Source organism: Lissotriton helveticus, chromosome 2_1, assembly GCF_964261635.1.
Source record: "Lissotriton helveticus chromosome 2_1, aLisHel1.1, whole genome shotgun sequence".
Classification (NCBI taxonomy): Eukaryota; Metazoa; Chordata; class Amphibia; order Caudata; family Salamandridae; genus Lissotriton; species Lissotriton helveticus.
The window spans coordinates 686519348-686534394 of NC_136059.1; the positions used below are offsets into that span (position 1 = coordinate 686519348).

At 42.4% G+C, this 15047-nt stretch overlaps 2 protein-coding genes across 5 annotated transcripts in view; one reads left to right on the top strand and one right to left on the bottom strand.

The window, feature by feature from the left end:
- Positions 1-3678, bottom strand: part of ARB2A (ARB2 cotranscriptional regulator A) — a 1817924-nt gene extending 1814246 nt beyond the window's left edge. For 3 of the 4 annotated variants that reach the window (XM_078675377.1, XM_078675378.1, XM_078675380.1), the window contains exon 1: positions 3561-3678. The gene's annotated coding sequence lies outside the window, so the exon portion shown is untranslated. The remainder of the gene's footprint in view (positions 1-3560) is intronic. The other variant, XM_078675379.1, reaches the window with a different exon arrangement.
- A 30-nt stretch (positions 3679-3708) lies between these two features.
- LOC144818210 (uncharacterized) lies at positions 3709-12967 on the top strand. Its single transcript, XM_078675381.1, has 3 exons — positions 3709-3829; positions 5836-6037; positions 6524-12967. Exons 2-3 carry the CDS (start codon positions 5848-5850, stop codon positions 7054-7056), a joined length of 723 nt encoding a protein of 240 aa, XP_078531507.1. The 5' UTR covers positions 3709-3829; positions 5836-5847; the 3' UTR covers positions 7057-12967.
- The last annotated feature ends 2080 nt before the right edge of the window (positions 12968-15047 follow it).

Sequence of the window (15047 nt, forward strand, 5' to 3'; positions counted from 1 at the left end):
ATTTCCCTCCTCCCTTTCCCGGCCAAAGTCATCGAGAAAGCAGTCAATAGCCAACTAGCAGCCTTCCTTGAATCCAACAACTCCCTGGATCCCTCACAGAACGGCTTTCGAGCCAAACACAGCACCGAAACCGCCCTCATTGCGGCGACCGGCGACATCCGAGCACTCCTGGACAACGGTGAAACAGTGGCCCTCATTCTACTCGACCTCTCCGCCGCCTTCGACACTGTCTGTCACAACACCCTCATACAACGCCTCAACAACATCGGCATACAAGGAAAAGCCTTGGACTGGATCATCTCATTCCTAGCCGGGAGGACACAGAGAGTCCGACTCCCCCCATTCTACTCAGAGCCCACCGAAGTCATCTGCGGCGTACCTCAAGGTTCCTCACTCAGTCCCACCCTCTTCAACGTCTACATGAGTCCCCTCGCCTCCATCGCACGTCAACACAACCTCAACATCATCTCCTACGCCGACGACACCCAGCTAATCCTTTCCCTCACCAAAGACCCCAACACCGCCAAAAACAACCTTCACGAAGGTATGAAAGAAGTAGCCGAATGGATGAAACAGAGCCGCTTAAAACTCAACTCAGACAAGACGGAGGTGCTCATCCTAGGATCCTCCCCCTCAGCTTGGGACGACTCCTGGTAGCCTTCCGCTTTGGGATCTGCGCCCACACCCACAGACCATGCACGTAACCTTGGCTTCATTCTAGACTCCTCCCTCTCAATGTCCAAACAAGTCAACGCCGTATCGTCCTCCTGCTTCAACGTCCTTCGCATTCTCAAAAAGATCTTCCGCTGGATCCCCCTCGAAACAAGAAAGACTGTCACCCATGCACTGGTCACGAGTCGACTGGACTATGGCAACACACTCTACGCCGGAATTACAACAAAATTGCAGAAAAAACTCCAGCGCATCCAAAACGCATCAGCGAGACTCATATTAGACATCCCGCGCCAAGAGCACATCACCGGTCACTTAAAAAACCTCCACTGGCTTCCCGTCAACAAGAGAATTACTTTCCGCCTTCTTACCCACGCACACAAGGCCCTTTATAATCTAGGACCCGAATGCCTCAACACCCGACTGTCCTTCTACTATCCCACCCGCCAACTAAGATCATCCAATCAAGCCCTCGCCGCAGTCCCGCGCATCCGAAAAACCACCATGGGTGGCAGATCCTTCTCCTTCCTGGCTGCCAAGACCTGGAACTCACTCCCCACCCACCTCCGCCTTACTCAGAATCACATCTCCTTCAGAAAAGAACTGAAAACATGGCTGTTCGATAAAAAGTAAACCCCCTCCCTCCAGCGCCTTGAGACCCTCTGGGTGAGTAGTGCGCTTTATAAATACATGAACTTGAACTTGAACGTGTTACTTTTGACAACGCCTTCCTGTGGTGGCCTTTCGGTTTCCCTTCAGGGACATCGAGAGCCCAGGTCAAACAGGATTACTTTAGAAGCCATCCCAGAGTCATTGGATGATCATCCAACTACCTTAGAAGTCATTAACACGTCATCAGACATCATCACGCTCTTGAAGTCATCAGCAAGCTGCAGAAGCTCAGCCTGATGATTTGAGGATGACTTGAAAATGAGTATCTGATGACTTTAGAAGGTGTCATTATTCGTGATGATTAAAGGATGACTTGAAAAGAAGTACCTGATGACTCTAGTAGGCGTCATTATTCGTGAAGATTTAAGGAGGACTTGAAAATTAGTATCTGCTGACTTCAGAAGGTGTCATTATTCCTGATGATCTGAGGATGACTTGTAAATGACTCTCCGATAACTTTACAAGGTGACATTGTTCCTGATGACTTTGGGGTGATTTGAAAATAAGCATCTGAATACTTCAAAGGTACCATTGTGTTTTCAATAGGATGTTTTTGCGTCTGGAGATTTTAACAGGAATTGTTTGTCTATTTAAAGAGGACGTCCACCACTTTGGTTTCAGTTTTCCAGAAAAATGCAAACTGTTGGATGATTGCACAATGAATTGCAGATAAACGTCTGACCTCCTGCAGCTGGGAGCCCCAAAACCCAAACACACCCTGAACCCCCAAATTAACCCTTGCACCCCAAACACACCCTGAACCCCAATATTAACCCTTGCACCCCAAAACCCAAACACACCCTGAACCCCAATATTAACCCTGGCGCCCCAAAACCCAAACACACCCTGAACCCCCAAATTAACCCTGGCACCCCAAAACCCAAACACACCCTAAACCCTAAAATTAACCCTGACACCCCCAAACCCAAACACACCCTAAACCCTAAAATTAACCCTGGCACCCCAAACCCAAACACACCATAAACCCTAAAATTAACCCTGGCACCCCAAAACCCAAACACACCCTGAACCCCCAAATTAACCCTTGCACCCCAAAACCCAAACACACCCTGGACCCCAATAGTAACCCTTGCACCCCAAAACCCGAACACACCCTAAACCCTAAAATTAACCCTGGCACCACAAAACCCAAACACACCCTGACCCCCCAAATTAACCCTTGCACCCCAAAGCCAAACACCCTAAACCCTAAAATTAACCCTGGCACCCCAAAACCCAAACACACCCTGAACACCCAAATTAACCCTTGCACGCCAAACCCAAACACACCCTAAACCCTAATATTAACCCTGGCACCCCAAAACCCAAACACACCCTAAACCCTAACACTAACCCTGGCACCCCAAAACCCAAACAACCTGAACCCCCAAATTAACCCTTGCACCCCAAAACCCAAACACATCCTGAACCCCCAAATTAACCCTTGCACACCAAACACAAACACACCCTAAACCCTAAAATTAACCCTCGCACCACAAACCCAAACATGCTCTAAACCCTTAAATTACACCTGGCCCCCCAAAACACAAACCCACCCTCAACCCTAAAATGACCATGTACACCCTAATATCCAAAAGCCCTACAAACCCCCAAACTTTTTATGAATACGGAATGCCGGGAGGCGCTGCTGTGATATGATGCTTTCTGTACCCCAGGCTGCACTTCCTTCATAGAGTATTTCCATAAACACATAGTTTAGTGGAATCCGATTGCTAGACTCTTTAAACAACTGCGGACAGAACTGCTCATGGCCCGAGGAATAGGTCTTGCAAAGAAAAACAAGCTTTGTCGTCATGGTGACTGCCGAATTCACTCCATACAATACTAATTGCTCACAATTGTCACTATTACCTTTACTACCTCATGTATTTTTGGCTGCTCACAATTTTTACTACCTCATGTATTCTGTTTGCTCACAATTGTCACTATTACCTTTACTACCTCATGTATTTTTGGTTGCTCACAATTTTTACTACCTCATGTATTTTGTTTGATCACAAATGTCACTATTACCTTTTGTAACGTATGCTTTTGTAATATTTCTCATTATGTTTCATTTCTGTTCCTTATGTGAAGCGCTCTGACACCTTCGGGTAAAGTCCGCGCTATATAAAAATGCATAAATAAAAATAAATAAACTAAAATATATTTTTAAAAAGCACAGCTGCCTCTAACACAATGCCAAAATCACCTACTGTAAGCCATCAGTCTGCCGGCTGGCTGGGACTCGAACCGCAAATCCTCAATGGAGAGCAGCTCTCTCACCATTTCATATACCGGAAGCCGGTGGATTCCTCTAGCAAAAGCCTACGCACATCCGGGAGCGCCGGAAGTGACGTCATTGTCCTGCGGCAAGAACGAAGACTGCCGTGAGTTCAATAGCTATGAAAGGGACAGGTGGATTGGCATCGGTCTCTTTATTTTTCCAACTCCACTTCCTTCATCGATTCCAGCGTATACTCAGGTAAGTGCTGCAGCTGTTAAAAAAGAGCAGCATCGATCCTCCGCTCTCGGACCCAGCTGCTCAATTTCCGTCCCAGACCAGCTTCCTCAATTTTCGGAAAGCACGAATTTTCATTAAGGGGGTACATTCAGACGCAGCTCCCTGCATGTGTGTGCTTCGTACGTGTTATATTAATGCCTGCCTTGCAATGTGTGTGTATTATGTGTGTTTGGTGTTTGTCTGTATTCAGCCTGCCTGCTTGTTAAATATGCACCTTTAGTGTTTGAACGTGTATTTTTGTGTATGTGTGACGTAGTGCGTGCTTGTGTAAGTTGTGGAAAATTGCAAAAAGCCTAAAAAATGTGTTTTACAGCAAGTTTTTCGCCGTAAGGGAAAATAAATTACTGCCCGTATATTGTAGGTCCCATGTTGGTTCCAAGTGCACCTGCGTGTATTCAAGATTCTCGACCAAATGGAACAGTTTTCGATCTACTGAAAAGGTGTCAATCAAAGAAGACTAAACACATTTCTTTATGTGAATATTGTATATTGTTGAGCATTACTTGTGTCCTTGCAACTTGTAGTGAGCTTTCATTACTAAATGAATGTGTGCTCTATTGTTGAATCCTGGTCACGTTCCCCAAGCTATGTAGTGTGCAGAGCAGCACATCTTCTAAAACACTGGCAGTTTTCATGGATGCGTTTCGAAGCATAAGGTTAAATGCTTCAAATAACTTAGCCGTTGTAATGCTGGTTCCTTATTTTGTTTGTTATTTGTGTAATTGAAAGGCCTGGTTGCCTGTGGCGATTGAGGTTTGCGCCCTATTTAGGAAACATAGTCAGACGCATTCCAACATCTTGCAATATCTACTTTCGCAAAACAGGCTATCATTCTGGTTTCGTTCCATGTGCATGCAATGTTTTTAACTCGTTTGTATATATTATTGAGACCGGGCCAATTACGTATTCCCTGTTTGCGCTAATTTACCTTGTATATGTTATTGAGACCGGGCCAATTACGTATTCCCTGTTTGCGCTAATTTACCTTGACCGCTAAGATCTCTGTAAAAATGAAGCAGGTCTTGTTACATCTGCCACTATCGATCCCAGTTACAACCTGACCTACTGCTAAAGTACTGAGGCAGAGGGATCGAGCCCTGAGATAAATCGTCTCTCTCTCTCTCTCTCTCTCTCTCTCTCTTTCTCTCTCTTTCTCTCTCTTTCTCTCTCTCTTTCTCTCTCTCTCTCTTTCTCTCTCTCTTTCTCTCTCTCTTTCTCTTTCTCTCTCTCTCTTTCTCCCCCCCCATGCCCTCTTCTCGTTTGAACTGCGGGTACTGCATGTGTCAACGAGGTATGGGATCCCTTTGTTAAATGCATCTCTTACCAAACACCTCTGGCAAAACACTTATAAGGTCCCGGAGGGGAGACCTATTGGCTATACCAATGCTTTTGCTTTAAGTATTTGCCATTGTAATGCCTTTTGTTTCATTTATTAAGCCATTACATATTGCACAATTAACGTACAATACTACTAGCAAAGCTAATTTCTTTAGCTTAATAAAAGGTGAAACCTATTGCATTTTTAACGCTTGTCCTTTCATGTTGGGGGTGCCGGTGGGCAGAGGGTAGCAGGCATCTGACTCTCTATGCATCTGTGGGGATAGGTAACTTGATTTCCCGTCACAAACCCCAGTGTGAAAGTTCACTTATTGATAGTTCTTCTATTTCTCTCATAATGCTTCTACTTTGCTATTACTATTTGTCCTGAGCAGCAAGACCTAAGCATACACTCTGGCTCTCCAAAAATAAAGTTGATTATTAGGTAATTTCCTCAATGGCCTTCAGTGCATGCCCAAACACTTCTTTGTAGTCCAAAATCTAGGCATATTAGATAGAAATTGCACCAGGTCAGTGTACTTTTTGGGGTGCTTTTCTCCAATTAAATCTGTTAATCAGTTTGATATGCTTTGTATTTTACCTCTGAAACTTAAACCACACACAAACTAATTCCTGATTTTTATATCTAGCAGGACATAATCATGGCTTCATTCAACGTCCTGTTTTTCACTTGCGATCATTCTGTGTGTGTTCGTACAGATGGTGACTTCCTGCATTTGGACAATCCCGGGGAAGTTCTTTGTAAATGGCTGGTCGAAAATGTAGATGAAGCTGGTCGGCCAATCACCGAAGAGAGAGATTTTAAAGCTATGATTCTGTTCCAATCATCTGGTAAGCACAATAAGTAAACCTTTATAATAAGTTTGCAACTGCAGGATAACGGTACAAATTAACAACCTGTTTCAGTAAAAACCTACATTTGTGATTAATTAATCCAATAATGGACAGTAAAAATGAACATGCATGTCCCCACATATGCCTTGGATTGCTCTCCAGAGACAAATGTAACACATATGAAAAGGACTGAAATGTTTAGCTTGTGGCACTACTATAAGGCAGCCATTTTTGGATAAACTATTTTATTTAGGCAACTTTTTTCAGGAGGTTCAAGTTCAGGCTTACAATGTGTACTGTCTATCAAGGAAAACCTACTTACTTGGTTATGGATAGATTGTACATTTGTCCTTTATTATCAATACCTCTTTATTTATATATTATGGCTAGAGCGTGAAGATATATTGCAAGTGGTCAATGTGTTCTTTTCTGTTTTGAAGTTTATATGTAAATATATTTTTTTTTTCTCTTGCTTTTTTTTAGTGAAGAAACGGTGTCTAATGATTCAGGATATTTTTCAAGAGCTAATTGCAAGCTATTCTGGCACGACAGAGGGTCTAAAACAGGTGTTACTTCAAAGGGCACTGGAGAAAAAGCAGATGTTAATGGACTGTGGCAATCGGGGAAGCGCTGGTAGACTTAAGAGGGTGTTACGCGAACTACAAGAGGAAGAAATTGCAGAGAAAAGATGCAAGGACAAGAAAGCCAAGCAGAGTGGACTGGATTATATAAGAGTTGGTAACAAAGCTCATGCTGAAAGCACAACTTTTCAGCCTGGTGATGCAAGTTTGCGGATGAATTTGCAGAAACTTGAAAACCTGGCCCTTTTAGCAGGGATGGCTAGTGTTCTTCATCAAAAATCCACAACTAAAAATGACGCATCAGACCGTAAAAATGAACTTGTCTTGGAGTCCACGCTTAAATCCAAATATCAAGGACAAAAACATGCCTCCCTTTCACCACGTCATCCTAGAGTAATCAACACTCATTCTGAAAATATAATGGGGTCATTCTGATGTAATCAATAGCCACCCTGAAGCTGTCATAGGATCATCCAGGAATAATCCACACTCATCCAGAAATTGTCATGGGATCATTCCAGAGTAATCCACTTCCATCCTGGAGCGGTTATAGGATCATCCTGGAATAATTGACAGTCATCCTTAAATTAGCTAGAACCCATCCTGGAGTAATTCTCCCTCCTCCTGAAGTTGTCAATCAATATTCGTGGAGTTGTAAAAGGTAATCGCTCCCTGCCAGTAGAAGTCATCAGAACACCATCCTACTGTAGTTTTTGTGATGAGTCTAGGTTCGTCATCTCATTTACATTTTTTGTCCTACAGGCATACTTCAGGATGGCTTGGGATGACTTCCCCAGATAATTGCAGGAATAGCCTGACTGTAATCATCAGATGAGTCCAGGATTATCTTCCTTTTTGACATGGGAGGGCAACCAGAAGCTTTGAAAAAGATCAAAAGTTACATGCGTGGCCAGACCATGCCTGCCATGATCGCTGACTCAACAGAGTGGTAACCACAAAGCAAATCCAAAAGTAATTAAAACTGAATCACAACAAAGTTACTTGTCAAAAAAACATTTATTTAAATGTCTAACTCAAGAACTACTGTGATAACATCAGGGACAGAAACAGGGTCTGTAAAAGTTTCAGTGTGTCCTTGCAGAAGACTTGCAGGGGAAAGTAAGGCCTGAGTTGTTAACATGGTTACTGATAATACACAAACTATTTTAGATTTCCAGCTGTTGGGAGTGCCAAACGACTACAAATGGAGTACAGCCATGAATCTGACCACCTATCAACTCTATACAATGCAGATATACTTTTGTGGGGCTGGAAGGAGAGAAATTGCCTTTTACTAAGGGCATGTTTTAATATTGGATTCCAGTACTGGGTTAAAGTTATACACGGGAACGCTCAGATATTAATTTGATTCAGATGTAATGCTGTCAAAAGTATATTCATTTAAATTCAATTAATACAAATATAAAAAGGGAAGAAATTGAGGGCGCAAAACGTGATCGCCACCAATTTTGTGCATATTACTGCCTTCCGTAAATTAGAATAAGCAATGTATTCACTATCGAACCTGGATTAACATGTCCACCCAAAAACAGAGAATGAGTGGTATGCCAGTTTATTGTGTGAAGGACACAGTGTGGGGGGGGGAGGTGGGCTGCGTCAATAGCATGAATTTGCCTCTAGCCTGAAATGAGGCATTAAATCGTTGTTAAGCTCGATTAGTGTTAACTTTATTTACACAATGCCTGAAGAAGCTACACACTTATAGTATGGACGTTTTCATCCCAATATGAGACAGAAAATACAATTACCTAGAAAACTAAACTGTCATTAGAAGCAATACATAAAAAAATAGATACACATTTATTACTATCTAATGAAGTGTTGGCCCAGGACCGATTAGTGATGGGGACGTCATAGAAAATAACTTGAATCATTGTAATAAGTTCCAAAAAGATGTTGCAAATTCCAAATCATTTTGGAGTGTTACTGCAGGTTGCCAGTTAGCACCTGAACAGTTCTGCACTGTCTGGGTTCAAATCTGAAGCAGCCCAATGTCGCAGTTAAGTGAAAGGTAAAGATAGCTAAGAAGCCATGAAAGGTACAGCCTTAGGCTGCTGAGTTCCATCCCAGAGTCAGACGGTTCAAGTGGGCACGTCACGTGAGACACCTTCCATTAGTCTATGGGCTTTTAGTCAAAAACGCAATGGATGGTATGATTTTTTTTTGTTTTTACCACAAACTCCAAGTGTTAAAAAGAAAATAACAGGAATCCAAAGAAGCAAAAAAAATAGGTTGGACGAAGGTGACAAACATGGACGGGGAGGGAAGGCAACTTGACGTTTTTTTGGGGGGGGTGGGGTTGCAGAGCCCATCGTTCTGTGCAACCCTCTTGGCGGGTGAGAATGAAACTCACCGCATTCGTAGCGGCACCGTCGCAGGCTTGTGAATATTGGAAGTGGGGGTTGTAGGATCGGACAGGGGAGGGAAACGTGGGAATCAGTCTACACCTTGCGACCGTAATGCCTCTGACAGTGTCAGAGCGCAGGTGGGGACCCTAGGACCGCGAAGGGACTCTTGGAAATCGGGAGGAAGGGAGGAAAGCAAGAGATGACGCGCTTGTGACGAAAGTACAGACCGGGTGCCACAAAAGCTACTGAGTGGCTGAGTAGGAGGCCAGTCAGAGTGAGCTTACTTGGCGACCGGTCCACTTACCAGCTTTGAGCCTATTCACTTGCGTCACTGGTGCAACCAGGTCACGCAGGCCCCGCCTTTCTCTGACTCGAATTATCTGACTGGGCCTCCCCGAACCCTCCGTAAAGAGTCAGCAACTTGCTTTCTCTTCGCTAGCTGCGCGGCCAGATCTGAAATCCAAAGCAAGCACGACCACCCCTGAAAACAAGACTAAAACAAGTACAAGTCGTGGCCAAAAAATATCCGAAACAAGCCCAGCCCTTAAAACAATGACAATAGACTGTAAAGAATACGACGAGAAAGAATAGTGTTTAGAAATAAACATGATTTAGTAAGGTAACAAACAACGTGCGCTGAAATATGGTACTGCTTGCACAGCAGGCTGAATAGAGAAGGCAAGTCAGTTATAGCTCAATCCAGATGCCGGGCAGTGGGTTCAGCTCGAGGTCTTCTTGAAACCTCGAGCCATGACCGAGCCGAGCTTACTTCTGACTGCCACCCTCGCTGTACTCTCGTACACTAAGTTTAAAAAAAAAAGTTTTAACTTTTGAGGTAAAAAGGACACAAATAATTATCTATTTACTGGCTGATTTGTGCAAAGTGAAACCAGAAAACATGGGATTAATCCCTGCTTTTCTGCTTAACCAAATTGTGATCTTAGAAAAGTATTGTTTCACCAACTCCCTTTTGATTCGTTACCTCTCGATGAACCTATAACGTGACTTATTAATGTCAAAATTGTTGCATGTTAAAGGAATGCATTTTTTTATTTGAATTTTTATGGGACTTTAATTTTATGGCTCATTATTGTTATATCCTGATATTCTCAATGCAATCCTTCTCTACCACCAATGGACTGTTCATGTGATGCATCTATCAGAATGTTGGTGATCTGCCTGGAAGATTACAGTTGGCTGGGCTGAGCACCTTGCTGGATGCTCCTGGTGGGGTCTCTCTATGTCTCCTGGAATAAACTATCTCTGAACTACATCATCACTTGTGGACATTTGATCATTACATGTTGGCGACGATTTTAAGAAAGAACCTACATCTGCCACGTCTACAAGGACTTCAAACAACTTCAAATTAAGAAAAAAAAACTTCAAATTAAGACAGGACCTGCTGCAACAAGACAAGCTACCCCAACTGCCATCATGACCCCACAAGTGACCTCCAATCGGTCGCCCACAGCAGTCTGGCAGTTGTCCTGTTTACTTGTGATTCTACAAATCTCGAGTTGGAGCTGTGCCCTCACGCAGGGTAAGCCCGTTCCTCTTCATGTTGTGGCTCACGCTGTGCCTTCACATGAGGGTAAGCATTTAATTTGCCAAGTGTGCCAGTTGTCATGTGTATATGGAGAGCCTACTAAATTCTGTGTTGGAGCTGTGCCCTCAAGGGGAGTAGACCCGAATTTCATCAGTACCTGGCTCATCCTGTGCTGTGCCTTCACATGAGGGTAAGCATTTTCTTTCATCAAACCTCTCTACGCCTATGTCTTCTCTACCACACACTGTCTGGGGAAGTAGTGTGACTGAAGATGTGTACCTATGCTGCGGTGACTTATCGTAATTTCAGTTTCACTGTCACATCACTGAGGGAAAGCAGAGCCTGACTTTTCTATTGCACATGCTTCATCATAAAAAAAAACCTTTAATTTCTTGAGCAGTATTGAGCTGTCATCTTCTAAGTAACAGCTGAATCGAGGTGGGGAGCCTACTGCCAGTGCGTGCACTTTTTTTTTTTTCGGTGTTGCTTTATGCAGAGTGACAGGAGCCAGCGTCAGTTTAACTGCTACTTCGAGATTTTAAAAATGCAGCGTGTGTCTTCGCGCACCCACCTGCTCTATTTCACAGTTTTTGCGATGGGTTCCCAGTCCCATTTGCTTTCAACAGCGCACAATGTGGTAGTACCACGTCAGATTTTATCACAAATGCCACCTAATGGCGTCATTCATATTAGTTATGTGAATTTATTGATACACTGCCATCTACTGTCTACTTGGAATAAGTCAAAGTTTCTGTTTCTACTGCTCTTATTTCATATCTATTTCTACTATGGCAGATTTATGTTTTGATTTTACTCTACTTAGTGTGTTGTTGAGGGTTCGTGTCGCCTTGTGGGACTACACATCGTTGTTTCATCTGTCTAGGATGTTTATGCTCTTTATTTGCATATACATAAGAGGTGCAACGTTTTTGAAATGTATGATTATCTGCTTCTTTCTATCGTGCATAGTGCATTATTTTTTTTTATAGTATAGTACAGTGGACAATAGTTTTCTCCTCTCAGTCCAAATATTTTCCATGTACTCTGCTGTGCACAACAGTGTTTTGTCCCATTTGCTTGCAGTGGGTTTTAGTTCCACCTACTCTAGTTCACAGTTTTTGCGATGGGTTTCCAGTCCCATTTGCTTGTAGTGGGTTTTAGTCCCACCTGCTCTGTCACAGTTTTTGCGATGGGTTCCCAGTCCCATTTGCTTTCAACAGCGCACAATGTGGTAGCACCACGTCTGTTGTCCACACGGACCTCGCCAAGTTTTGTTTTTGCCCTGTAGAGTGTGCGCATTTTGTCTCCCTCTGAAGAGTTATGCTAGGGTTACAGTCCCTTTGCATTATCAATATGGGTTCCCACCCATACTCTGTCTTTTAAACCCTTTTTACAGGGATTTTATGCATAGGTTAGAGTCCTTTTGCATTTCCATGTGTCCTTACTCAATCATTCTGTTTAATGTTTGGAACATGTCATGTGTTTCTACTCACATGTGTTGGTTACCCAGTTACTTATCTAGTGTGCACAGTGCGGTTTTTTTCACACAATTTATGTCTCAACTCTTACAACGTCTGTAGGTGCTGTTCCCAGTTTAGTGCACAAAACATCTCTTTCTCAAGAGATTAGGTTTTACATTCATATATTTAGCTTACGCTTTTTCACTACTTAAGTGCTTTTATGCCTTCTTTGCTAAATATGTTCCGTTTAATTTAATTTTAATTGCTACTTTTGCGCTGTTACCTTTGCTTTACGTATTTGTATTTTGCTTAGAGATAATAGTGTTTAGATGAGGTTTCACCTTTATTTTTCTTCATCTTCCTTGTTCTTTCGTCTTCTTGCTTCTATCTTTCAACTTTGTCTAATTTTTGTTGCTGTAAGTTCTCTGCTCTAGTTTTCTAGTGGCGTTTACGTTCTCTCTGTTCATTGATCTGATAGTCCTGTGCTCAGTCTTTCTGTTTACTTTTTCTTGCTTCAATGCTCTCCTGTTCTGGCCAATGGGTGTGCTTTGAAGGTATCTTTTGTGCTTTCTCTTTTCTTAGTGCCTTGCAATGTCGCTTCCTTTTCAATGTTCTGTAAGAATGGAGGATGGTTTATATGTTTTCTATTCTTCTTTCTCTGCTTTTTATGGGTGTTCTCTCTTTGCTGTTCCTTTTTCCGCTTTTGCTCTATTTACTTGCTTTCATTTTCTCCGGTTCTCCGTCTCTGTTTTTAGCTTTTCATTTTCTGTATAAGAAAGGGGGATATGTTATATCCTGATATTCTCAATGCAATCCTTCTCTACCACCAATGGAATGTTCATGTGATGCATCTATCAGAATGTTGGTGATCGGCCTGGAAGATTACAGTTGGCTGGGCTGAGCACCTTGCTGGATGCTCCTGGTGGGGTCTCTCTATGTCTCCTGGAATAAACTATCTCTGAACTACATCATCACTTGTGGACATTTGATAATTACAATTATGTTGGTTTCCTTTTCTTTCAGTGTAAAGGTCACACGTTATTGTGGTGTTGAGGCATTCCATGTTAGGAATGCATAGGACATCGCTGGTAGAATGTGAATGTTCGCATGAGCATTCTGAGTAGGTCAGTTGATGAAAGGCTTAGGAGATGCTGACATCGTAATGTGATTTATGCTGCAGAGTTGCCAATAAAGCATCTATAAAGTTATTTGTAGTACGAGTTATCTTACAATTTGGCAACAGAGGATCGGCAACTCTGCGTGAGCCCACGGAAGAAGAGGAATTGAGTGGAAGTGCTTCACGTGAGAAGTAAAGGATTATTGAAGAAAAAAAAGACTGAGGTGAGGAAGCGGAGTAATTGTTTAACTGGAAGTGGGACTGGTGACTTAATTGGAGCGCAGATAATTTAAAATAAGAAGAGATGACTTACCTAGCGCGAGAGGAGCAGCGCGTGGAAGTGAGGGAGACGGGCGCGTGAGAAGCTAAAGTATCACGGGCACTGGAAGCGTCGTCGGACGAGAAGAAGAGTATCGCGTGCAATGTGAGGAGTGTGACGAAAGGCGGCACCACCCAGTGATAAACGAAGCGCGTCACGTAAGCGCGTTGGCGGCCATTTTAGATTGGGAATAAAGGAAATACCGAAGAAGAGGAGTTTGTGTGTTTGTGAACTACAATAAACGCGAAGGAGTAACAAAAGAGAACAGAAACCTGATATATATATTAAGGAGATATTTGAAAAAGTGATTAAGAGATAAAAGAAGGTATATAATACAGAGGAAAATGTGTGCAGCACAGACATTTACATTGACACCACCAATACCATTTCTGACTGAACCTGGAGGACCAAAAATAAGATGGCAAGAGTGGAAAGTGTATTTTAAAAACTATATGTTCACTATAAAAAACGAGGATATGACACCAGAAATTAAAAAAGGAATATTACTACACTCCTTAGGACCAGAAGGAATTAGACAATATGAACAAATGCAGAAGAAAGAGCGGAAGATGAAACTGATGTTTATGAGAATGCATTAGATGACTTAGAGATACTATGCACCTACAGTATGTGTAGCTATTGATAGGTACAAGTTTTTCAGGAGGAAACAAGAGCAGGATGAGAAGATTGATGACTATTTAAGTGTTTCAAGAAGAATGGCGGAGAAATGTAGATTTGGACAGATAGAAGAGGAACTGATAAGAGACCACATCATCATGTTGACTAATAATAAAAGAGTGCAAGAGAGGTTGTGGACCATGGGTGATGGAACTTTGAACAAGGAACTTGCTGTAGTGAGAAAAGCAGAAGTATCTGTCAGATGTGCAAAAGCAGCTCTTGATGACGAGAAAGGAAAAGATAAAGGGGAAGTTTGTGTTGTAAGGAAGACCATAAGAGCAAGCAGCGTAGGTGCGGGAAAAAAAAGAAAAGTTCAATGAGGTTAAAACAGAAAAGAAAACTAGTTATCCAACAAAATATGAGTACAGAAGAGGAAATGCAACTAATTTAGCGTGTTATAGATGTGGGAGCTATAGTCATTTAGCTAATAGTAGAGCTTGTAGAACGAGAGATCAGAAATGTACAGAATGTGGATTAATTGGTCACTATGCAAGAGTGTGTTATAGGAAGACAAAGCAACAAGGATAAAATATGTGCCGAAGGAAGAAGAAGAAGAAAGAAAAGAAGAAGAATCTGAAGATGATGATGATGAGATTTTTATGATAAGAGATTTTATTTTAGATGTCAAGAGCAAAGGAAGAAGTAAACCAAAGTGTGAAATTGTTGTAGCGGGAGTGAAAGTGATATTGGTGGCTGAATCGGGATCACCATATACCATTGTTAATTTGGATATGTGGAAAGAAAAAATTGTAAATGAAATTGGTGAAGACTTAAAGAAAAGTGATATTAATCCAAGAAGCTTCACAGGGGAAAGCATTCCTATGGTGGGGTGTAGAGATGTGACTTTTGAGTTTAAAGGGAGATTAGCAGAGGGTAGAATGTATGTTACTGAATGTGGACCAAGTGTGTTGGGATGGAGAGATCAGGCAAGTTT

Bases quoted from the DNA above. Each gene is read 5' to 3' on its own strand.
- LOC144818210 (XM_078675381.1), top strand. From the start codon at position 5,848: ATGGCTTCATTCAACGTCCTGTTTTTCACTTGCGATCATTCTGTGTGT. The intron at 6,038-6,523 runs GTAAGCACAATA...GCTTTTTTTTAG, and splicing joins GATTCTGTTCCAATCATCTG to TGAAGAAACGGTGTCTAATG.